Below are 10,739 nucleotides of genomic sequence, written 5' to 3'. Positions count from 1 at the left end.
TCTCGCTCAGCAACAAAATGGACCCTAAGAGCATGATCCGGTGGAGCGCGCTGCAGCTTAATTTGGTGGTCCCGATCCAACGTTTTAATCTCAGCCGGTCGTTCCCGCGTTTTCAAGATCTACGGCTGCTGACCGTCCCGTCCTTATTAATTCTTCCGTGTTAACCGAAGCTGTATATTACGGTAGTCCCGGACGCGTGTCCATCTCTTGTCCCTCCAGATCCGCACGCTTCAGGATCCGACGGTTTCTGAGTCGTCCCACTTTGTTAAGTTACGTCCGTTCACACCCTAACGAACAGATTCTCGCCCATTCTCCAGCCGACAAGTGTCCCACTCAATTTCTCCATTTAAAACCCTAGCCGCCTCACTATTCTGTTTAGGGGTTTTATAAATCCGAAAATGACCCTCCTTTTTTTTTTATGTTTTTACCATTTAACCCAACCAAAACCAAAACCCACCTATAAATAAATCTCTTTCTCCTCCATTAAAACCTAGACTTCAACAACCCTCTCAAATGGCTTCCTTATCTAATTTCTAAGCCACTTCTCTTTCTATCTTCTAACCCTAATCCCCCATTCTTTTCTTCTACCTCTTCTTACCTATTTCTTTCTTCAACCTAATCTATTTTTCCCATTCTTTTTCTATCTTCTCTACCAATACTACTACTTTCTTCTCTACCACTATTCTTTCTACCATTAATAGTCATCTCCTTCTTTCTTCCATATTCTTCCATCATCTTTATCCCCTTTCATCTCTTCTTTCTAACTTCTTTCTACATCTAATTTCTTCCTTCTTTTCCTTCTTTTTCTTATTTGGGTGGCAATAAAATAGCTATTACTTGGATTTCTTGGAGTAACATTCTTGAGCATAAATGGAGCAAATCTTGGACAAATTGGAGATACATGGGGATATGGAATTTGAGCATTCTTGGTGATTTCTTTCCATTAATTTCTTAGTATTTTCATTTATTTTACAATGTCAATGAATGTCACTCTAGATTCCATGTATAGTTAATTTAGCAATCTAAGGTTGTGAATGAAACCCATTTTGGATCTTTATAATACTTGCTCTTGATTAATTAAATCCTTTGATGTGCTTTAATGTCTATTGATTGTTTATCTATATGGATTGGATTTTCTTTCTATTACTCATGCCTCATAATTAGATATTTCATACTTTCGTTAAGTTGTTAGATGGAGTATGCTTTTTAGATGATGAATAGTAGTTTAGCAATCCGAATCTTTATAAGGAGGACAATTAGAATTAGTAATCATAAAATTGTTTTATCTAGAACATCATCCGGAATCCAAATAGTTTATTATATTGGATCCCGAGTAAATACAAAAGAGATTTAAGTAATTAAGTGTTTGTTTTATAAAGTGAAATTATGTGGTGGATTTTATAACCTTAGATATCCTCTTACCTCTTTCTTAGATAGTTTAGTTAGTTGTATTTGTTTCTTTATTTTACAAATCAATCATCAATTCTATGAAGTGGGGTGTGTGTGTTAGTCTAAGTTAGCTATTGACATTTTGATTATGGGGCTAAACTCGCCGTCAATATTTGAAGTTACCTACCTATCCCTTGGGACGATACTCGATCTTATTTTCAATACTATAACTTGACCCCGTATACTTGCGGGAATAGACCTATTTTTAGGCCCATCAAGTTTTTGGCGCCGCTGCCGGGGATAGGTTTAGTAGTTAGGATATTGTTTGCTTGTTTTGTTCATTAGTTTAGTGTTATTTGTTAACTTTGACGTTTTTCTTTCTTTATTTTCGTAATTTCTTATCTTATCTTTTTTTCAGGTACCACTTGAAGAGAAAAGCCAAAAAACAGGAACATAGGAGCGAAGGGGAACAAAAGAATCAGAAAGGAATCGGAAGGAAGAACGAAACGAGAGGAGCATCCGCTAGTATCGTATTCTATCTCTTTCTTTCTTACTTGTGTGTGATTGGTTGGATGAGTTTTGATTTGCATTGATAGCTTGTTTGTTAGTTCCTTGAGCATTGTGAGATCATGGCCCGTTCTTATAACGGTTGGCCATTTGATGATGATGATGAGCTTATTTCGAGGATTCCCCGCACTAACCGACCTGATATGACCTTAGGTGAATACCAAATGATGTGTAGAGATGTTTCGATTAGTGAGGGGAATAGACCATTTGAGTCTGACAGATCTCGTATGACCCTAGGAGAATACCGACGGATGTGTAGAGATGGTCGAATTAGTGATGGATATGGTCTGACACTAAATATGTATGAGAGACCTTATAGTCCACATTATTCTGAGACCAATGATTTTAGAGGCAGGTATGATCCTAGTATGTACGGTGGGAGTTATTATCAAGAGTCTTCATTTAATTACACTTGTGAGCCTTATCATGAAGAGACTCTTGAAGATAGATCTCAATTAGAGTTTGCGAGTCGTCTGACTGAAATGATGTTACAACATGAACAGACGCAGATTCAAATGCAACAAGAGTTACATCAGAGGTTTGAGTCTCTAAATCATCAATTAGAGTCTCTAAATCATCCATTAGAGATGATGTTGTCACAGTTATTAGCCGACGAGGAAGGGGTTTTACCACCCCAAACTCAAGAGGGTACTAGGTCCGATGGCGAGGGTAATACGTCTAACCCTAGTACTAAGTTAAATGTCGACGAATCAACTGAGAGGACCCAAGAGCTTGAACAAACTGATAACCTTGTTGTCTCGTTTCCTCACCATGTGTCATCTCATCATGATAGAACTATATTAGACTTTGAGATTCAAGGTGATGGCTCTACGAGCAAGTTTGAGGATGACACGATTCTGAACTATCCAACTTTTGACACTTGTAAGGAGTCAGTCTTAGATGCAATGCTAGGAAGGCCTGATATTATAACTGACTGCGAGGCTCCAGATGCCTTTGAGGATATTGATGACGTAGTAGTTAGAGACATGTTGGATAGCTTGTCAGACTATTTACCTAAGGAAACCATGGACCTTGACTTGGTCCCCGAGCCTATTGCCTTACCCTTAGAGTCTAGTTCGACTTTCCACATGATCTCATACTCGGTTGTTGATCCCTTTTGGGACATTTCAGACGTTTTCCCGAAGACGTCTATGGACATAGTGGATATTCTGTCCACTAAGCTTCCAGATGATTTTTTGCCTTCGACTGATATTTTGACTCTTCACATCTATGTCGATCCTTTTGATGATTTCTTTGTTGTCGTTCCTTCTATTTATACCTACTTAGTGGACTGTGCATCCACTAAGTTTGGGGATGGCTTATTTTCTTCAATCGTCTTGCTTGCACTTTATGGTTTTTACATAGTTGTGAGACGATTAGCACCTGTATATAGCTTTCTTTGGGTTGACCCCCAAATTTTTCGTCTTTTGCTTTATGATCGTTAGGCCGATTAATGGGTCTTGATGTTTGTGGGTATCATCTCTGGAAACCCTCCACGAGACATAACTCGTGTTCTTGTGTGAAATCAAGAGAATTAAAGGCTAATTGCATAGCTCAATGCAATCGTGTATACCCGCGTTAGTGGTAGATTTGTATGTGGTCATGTGTTTTATGTGCTTCATTCTCATGATATTTGTTGATATTTTAGGAGCATTTCTTATATGTTTTACTTCTAAGGCGTGGTTTGTTCCAAGTTTGGGGATGGCGCGAGCTTGGCATCAACTTGGAACCTCTTTATACATGAGCCTTGGTAGTATCATCTTTTATCTCCTTCGGTTATGGTAATATCTCTCCACTCTTCTCTTTAGATTGATGTGCCTCTTTATCTTTTGGTGAGTGTATGCTTAGAACATTGAGGACAATGTTAGTTTTAAGTTTGGGGATGCGGGATATGACCATAACCAATGCATGACCATGGGGTTCAAAGACAAAAGGGTTCAAATTAGCCAAAATTTGAAAATTTTGAACATTTTGAGTAGATTTGCATGTGATTCTAGTGATAGTTTTAAGAATTTTGATGCATATGTGTTGAGTTGATGAGTTTTGTGATTGCTAATGGCCTTTGCATGAAAGTCGAGTCTTTTAGTGTTTGTGTTGTGCCATGTGAGTTACATCTTAGTGAAGAAGAAACATTTCTAAGAGACCTAAAGTAGTCATTAGTGGAGACTTAACCTATGTGAGAGCTCAAAGCCTAAATTGCCATTCGAGTGTACTCTTCCGCGCTAACTCCGAGTAGAATGAAGAGCTACTCAACCTCGTAACTTGTAAAAGAGCTCATTTGATCTCGTGTGCTCAATTTCCTTAGCCACTAGGAGTGACATTAGGATAGCGAATTAACCTTACCCTTGTAGTCCATGAAACCCAATGAGAATGCCAACTAGAGGAAAGCAGATACTACATCACCATCCATCATCTTATATCCCGAGAATGAAGACATGAGATAAAAGAATGAAGAATATCAAAAGCAAGTATGAAATGAAAAGTTGATTGCAAGAATAGAGTTGTGTGTGTTGTATTTTGTTTTAGTTGTTTGTATTTGTGTTATGAAAAGAAAAGAAAAAAAAAAAGGAACCAAAAAAATGAAAAAAAGTGATATGAATAAAGAAAAAAGAAAGAAAAAGAGTGAAATAAAGTGATTTTTGTGTATGTTTGAGCATGTGTTAGCTCTTTTGTGTGAGTGATGTGATTGTATATATGTGTTGGTGTTTTTGTTCATGAATAAGTAATCGAAGCAAGAAACAAATGTTAAGATGCTTAAGAGGTTCTACCATAATGAAGAGTTCGACATTCTCGGGATTCCACCATCATCATCCATCTCTAGTATCCGCTAAACTTTAGAAGACATTTTTAGAGGGTAGAATGGGTGAGAAGGGTGAGTGAGCTTCCCCACTCTATATAGTGGCTAATTCCTTTTCGAAGATCATTCGTTCTAAAATGTTGTCCTCACCCCTTTTTATGTGTTGAGTCCTATTTAAGTGATCACACTCACACATACGAGCGAACCATTCTTGAGTGATTTCATTTTTGGAGTGTATGTCCGTGAGGCCGAAGTCGAGGCGAAATGTACTAACTTGGGAATCAAGGTTTTGTGACTTCGGAACATAGATGTGCTTATTATGGTATGACACTTGCATTTTAGGGTAAGATCATTAGTGAAGAGGTTTTTAGCCTTTACAAGAACTTATTTACTTGATTCATTATGTGTTGACATGCTTAAACCCTTTACTATATCAATCATGCTTATCTACGATTTGGATTTTGGACCCTTGTGTATTTGAAACCATGATGTTTGTGGGTGTCATCTATGGAAACCCTCACGAGACCACACTCGTCCACTAGGGCAACCTAGGGGTTTAACGGCTTGTTGCATATGCTAAATGCAACCGGGATTCCTCCGAAAGTGAGTTAGGTTTTTCTTTTATTTTGTTTTGCTCGAGGACTAGCAAAATCTAAGTTTGGGGATGTTTGATGGGTCATGAAAATGTCCCATCTAAGTCGTTTAATTTAGTCGAGTTAGTTCGTTTCGGGTCTTTATTATAATAAAATGGTTGATTTTCTTGATTAGGTGTGTTTTGTGGAGTTAGGTGTAAAAAAACGATTAAAAACAAGGAAAAGATGCATAAAGGGTATTTTGGTCATTTGAGATCAAGGACATTCTGGTAATTTGGCTAAGGTCAGTGCGTGGTTGAAAAGTAGAGGTCGAGACGAGTCCGTAGGAGAAAACGGAAGTTAAATCGGAGTCCGGATGAGCAAATTAGGCAAAGTCAAAGATGAAGTCAAATCAGGTTGACTAGCGGGACAGTGTCGGGCACAAATTTGGCGCGCGGTACACCCACAGACACGTGGCGAAGGAAGGAAGCCGGTGCATCTAAATCCCGTATTCTCGCTCAGCAACAAAATGGACCCTAAGAGCATGATCCGGTGGAGCGCGCTGCAGCTTAATTTGGTGGTCCCGATCCAACGTTTTAATCTCAGCCGGTCGTTCCCGCGTTTTCAAGATCTACGGCTGCTGACCGTCCCGTCCTTATTAATTCTTCCGTGTTAACCGAAGCTGTATATTACGGTAGTCCCGGACGCGTGTCCATCTCTTGTCCCTCCAGATCCGCACGCTTCAGGATCCGACGGTTTCTGAGTCGTCCCACTTTGTTAAGTTACGTCCGTTCACACCCTAACGAACAGATTCTCGCCCATTCTCCAGCCGACAAGTGTCCCACTCAATTTCTCCATTTAAAACCCTAGCCGCCTCACTATTCTGTTTAGGGGTTTTATAAATCCGAAAATGACCCTCCTTTTTTTTTTTATGTTTTTACCATTTAACCCAACCAAAACCAAAACCCACCTATAAATAAATCTCTTTCTCCTCCATTAAAACCTAGACTTCAACAACCCTCTCAAATGGCTTCCTTATCTAATTTCTAAGCCACTTCTCTTTCTATCTTCTAACCCTAATCCCCCATTCTTTTCTTCTACCTCTTCTTACCTATTTCTTTCTTCAACCTAATCTATTTTTCCCATTCTTTTTCTATCTTCTCTACCAATACTACTACTTTCTTCTCTACCACTATTCTTTCTACCATTAATAGTCATCTCCTTCTTTCTTCCATATTCTTCCATCATCTTTATCCCCTTTCATCTCTTCTTTCTAACTTCTTTCTACATCTAATTTCTTCCTTCTTTTCCTTCTTTTTCTTATTTGGGTGGCAATAAAATAGCTATTACTTGGATTTCTTGGAGTAACATTCTTGAGCATAAATGGAGCAAATCTTGGACAAATTGGAGATACATGGGGATATGGAATTTGAGCATTCTTGGTGATTTCTTTCCATTAATTTCTTAGTATTTTCATTTATTTTACAATGTCAATGAATGTCACTCTAGATTCCATGTATAGTTAATTTAGCAATCTAAGGTTGTGAATGAAACCCATTTTGGATCTTTATAATACTTGCTCTTGATTAATTAAATCCTTTGATGTGCTTTAATGTCTATTGATTGTTTATCTATATGGATTGGATTTTCTTTCTATTACTCATGCCTCATAATTAGATATTTCCTACTTTCGTTAAGTTGTTAGATGGAGTATGCTTTTTAGATGATGAATAGTAGTTTAGCAATCCGAATCTTTATAAGGAGGACAATTAGAATTAGTAATCATAAAATTGTTTTATCTAGAACATCATCCGGAATCCAAATAGTTTATTATATTGGATCCCGAGTAAATACAAAAGAGATTTAAGTAATTAAGTGTTTGTTTTATAAAGTGAAATTATGTGGTGGATTTTATAACCTTAGATATCCTCTTACCTCTTTCTTAGATAGTTTAGTTAGTTGTATTTGTTTCTTTATTTTACAAATCAATCATCAATTCTATGAAGTGGGGTGTGTGTGTTAGTCTAAGTTAGCTATTGACATTTTGATTATGGGGCTAAACTCGCCGTCAATATTTGAAGTTACCTACCTATCCCTTGGGACGATACTCGATCTTATTTTCAATACTATAACTTGACCCCGTATACTTGCGGGAATAGACCTATTTTTAGGCCCATCAAGTTTTTGGCGCCGCTGCCGGGGATAGGTTTAGTAGTTAGGATATTGTTTGCTTGTTTTGTTCATTAGTTTAGTGTTATTTGTTAACTTTGACGTTTTTCTTTCTTTATTTTCGTAATTTCTTATCTTATCTTTTTTTCAGGTACCACTTGAAGAGAAAAGCCAAAAAACAGGAACATAGGAGCGAAGGGGAACAAAAGAATCAGAAAGGAATCGGAAGGAAGAACGAAACGAGAGGAGCATCCGCTAGTATCGTATTCTATCTCTTTCTTTCTTACTTGTGTGTGATTGGTTGGATGAGTTTTGATTTGCATTGATAGCTTGTTTGTTAGTTCCTTGAGCATTGTGAGATCATGGCCCGTTCTTATAACGGTTGGCCATTTGATGATGATGATGAGCTTATTTCGAGGATTCCCCGCACTAACCGACCTGATATGACCTTAGGTGAATACCAAATGATGTGTAGAGATGTTTCGATTAGTGAGGGGAATAGACCATTTGAGTCTGACAGATCTCGTATGACCCTAGGAGAATACCGACGGATGTGTAGAGATGGTCGAATTAGTGATGGATATGGTCTGACACTAAATATGTATGAGAGACCTTATAGTCCACATTATTCTGAGACCAATGATTTTAGAGGCAGGTATGATCCTAGTATGTACGGTGGGAGTTATTATCAAGAGTCTTCATTTAATTACACTTGTGAGCCTTATCATGAAGAGACTCTTGAAGATAGATCTCAATTAGAGTTTGCGAGTCGTCTGACTGAAATGATGTTACAACATGAACAGACGCAGATTCAAATGCAACAAGAGTTACATCAGAGGTTTGAGTCTCTAAATCATCAATTAGAGTCTCTAAATCATCCATTAGAGATGATGTTGTCACAGTTATTAGCCGACGAGGAAGGGGTTTTACCACCCCAAACTCAAGAGGGTACTAGGTCCGATGGCGAGGGTAATACGTCTAACCCTAGTACTAAGTTAAATGTCGACGAATCAACTGAGAGGACCCAAGAGCTTGAACAAACTGATAACCTTGTTGTCTCGTTTCCTCACCATGTGTCATCTCATCATGATAGAACTATATTAGACTTTGAGATTCAAGGTGATGGCTCTACGAGCAAGTTTGAGGATGACACGATTCTGAACTATCCAACTTTTGACACTTGTAAGGAGTCAGTCTTAGATGCAATGCTAGGAAGGCCTGATATTATAACTGACTGCGAGGCTCCAGATGCCTTTGAGGATATTGATGACGTAGTAGTTAGAGACATGTTGGATAGCTTGTCAGACTATTTACCTAAGGAAACCATGGACCTTGACTTGGTCCCCGAGCCTATTGCCTTACCCTTAGAGTCTAGTTCGACTTTCCACATGATCTCATACTCGGTTGTTGATCCCTTTTGGGACATTTCAGACGTTTTCCCGAAGACGTCTATGGACATAGTGGATATTCTGTCCACTAAGCTTCCAGATGATTTTTTGCCTTCGACTGATATTTTGACTCTTCACATCTATGTCGATCCTTTTGATGATTTCTTTGTTGTCGTTCCTTCTATTTATACCTACTTAGTGGACTGTGCATCCACTAAGTTTGGGGATGGCTTATTTTCTTCAATCGTCTTGCTTGCACTTTATGGTTTTTACATAGTTGTGAGACGATTAGCACCTGTATATAGCTTTCTTTGGGTTGACCCCCAAATTTTTCGTCTTTTGCTTTATGATCGTTAGGCCGATTAATGGGTCTTGATGTTTGTGGGTATCATCTCTGGAAACCCTCCACGAGACATAACTCGTGTTCTTGTGTGAAATCAAGAGAATTAAAGGCTAATTGCATAGCTCAATGCAATCGTGTATACCCGCGTTAGTGGTAGATTTGTATGTGGTCATGTGTTTTATGTGCTTCATTCTCATGATATTTGTTGATATTTTAGGAGCATTTCTTATATGTTTTACTTCTAAGGCGTGGTTTGTTCCAAGTTTGGGGATGGCGCGAGCTTGGCATCAACTTGGAACCTCTTTATACATGAGCCTTGGTAGTATCATCTTTTATCTCCTTCGGTTATGGTAATATCTCTCCACTCTTCTCTTTAGATTGATGTGCCTCTTTATCTTTTGGTGAGTGTATGCTTAGAACATTGAGGACAATGTTAGTTTTAAGTTTGGGGATGCGGGATATGACCATAACCAATGCATGACCATGGGGTTCAAAGACAAAAGGGTTCAAATTAGCCAAAATTTGAAAATTTTGAACATTTTGAGTAGATTTGCATGTGATTCTAGTGATAGTTTTAAGAATTTTGATGCATATGTGTTGAGTTGATGAGTTTTGTGATTGCTAATGGCCTTTGCATGAAAGTCGAGTCTTTTAGTGTTTGTGTTGTGCCATGTGAGTTACATCTTAGTGAAGAAGAAACATTTCTAAGAGACCTAAAGTAGTCATTAGTGGAGACTTAACCTATGTGAGAGCTCAAAGCCTAAATTGCCATTCGAGTGTACTCTTCCGCGCTAACTCCGAGTAGAATGAAGAGCTACTCAACCTCGTAACTTGTAAAAGAGCTCATTTGATCTCGTGTGCTCAATTTCCTTAGCCACTAGGAGTGACATTAGGATAGCGAATTAACCTTACCCTTGTAGTCCATGAAACCCAATGAGAATGCCAACTAGAGGAAAGCAGATACTACATCACCATCCATCATCTTATATCCCGAGAATGAAGACATGAGATAAAAGAATGAAGAATATCAAAAGCAAGTATGAAATGAAAAGTTGATTGCAAGAATAGAGTTGTGTGTGTTGTATTTTGTTTTAGTTGTTTGTATTTGTGTTATGAAAAGAAAAGAAAAAAAAAAAGGAACCAAAAAAATGAAAAAAAGTGATATGAATAAAGAAAAAAGAAAGAAAAAGAGTGAAATAAAGTGATTTTTGTGTATGTTTGAGCATGTGTTAGCTCTTTTGTGTGAGTGATGTGATTGTATATATGTGTTGGTGTTTTTGTTCATGAATAAGTAATCGAAGCAAGAAACAAATGTTAAGATGCTTAAGAGGTTCTACCATAATGAAGAGTTCGACATTCTCGGGATTCCACCATCATCATCCATCTCTAGTATCCGCTAAACTTTAGAAGACATTTTTAGAGGGTAGAATGGGTGAGAAGGGTGAGTGAGCTTCCCCACTCTATATAGTGGCTAATTCCTTTTCGAAGATCATTCGTTCTAAAATGTTGTCCTC

The 10,739-nt window shown here is 38.0% G+C and overlaps 2 protein-coding genes across 2 annotated transcripts; both read left to right on the top strand.

Annotated features, from left to right (window-relative positions):
- Nucleotides 1-492: 492 nt before the first annotated feature.
- LOC147564624 (uncharacterized) lies at nucleotides 493-4,576 on the top strand. The gene is made up of 2 exons (XM_086648266.1): nucleotides 493-929; nucleotides 1,808-4,576. The coding sequence occupies exon 2, from the start codon at nucleotides 2,019-2,021 to the stop codon at nucleotides 3,399-3,401; it is 1,383 nt and encodes a 460-aa protein (XP_086504392.1). The 5' UTR covers nucleotides 493-929; nucleotides 1,808-2,018; the 3' UTR covers nucleotides 3,402-4,576.
- Nucleotides 4,577-6,330: 1,754 nt separating this feature from the next.
- Nucleotides 6,331-10,414, top strand: LOC147564623 (uncharacterized). The gene is made up of 2 exons (XM_086648256.1): nucleotides 6,331-6,767; nucleotides 7,646-10,414. Exon 2 carries the CDS (start codon nucleotides 7,857-7,859, stop codon nucleotides 9,237-9,239), a length of 1,383 nt encoding a protein of 460 aa, XP_086504382.1. The 5' UTR covers nucleotides 6,331-6,767; nucleotides 7,646-7,856; the 3' UTR covers nucleotides 9,240-10,414.
- The last annotated feature ends 325 nt before the right edge of the window (nucleotides 10,415-10,739 follow it).

This window comes from Eschscholzia californica, unplaced genomic scaffold (assembly GCF_041429995.1).
Source record: "Eschscholzia californica isolate CP2 unplaced genomic scaffold, dmEscCali1.0.p SCAF_1, whole genome shotgun sequence".
Lineage (NCBI taxonomy): Eukaryota > Viridiplantae > Streptophyta > Magnoliopsida > Ranunculales > Papaveraceae > Eschscholzia > Eschscholzia californica.
This window is presented reverse-complemented; position numbering and strand designations above follow the sequence as displayed.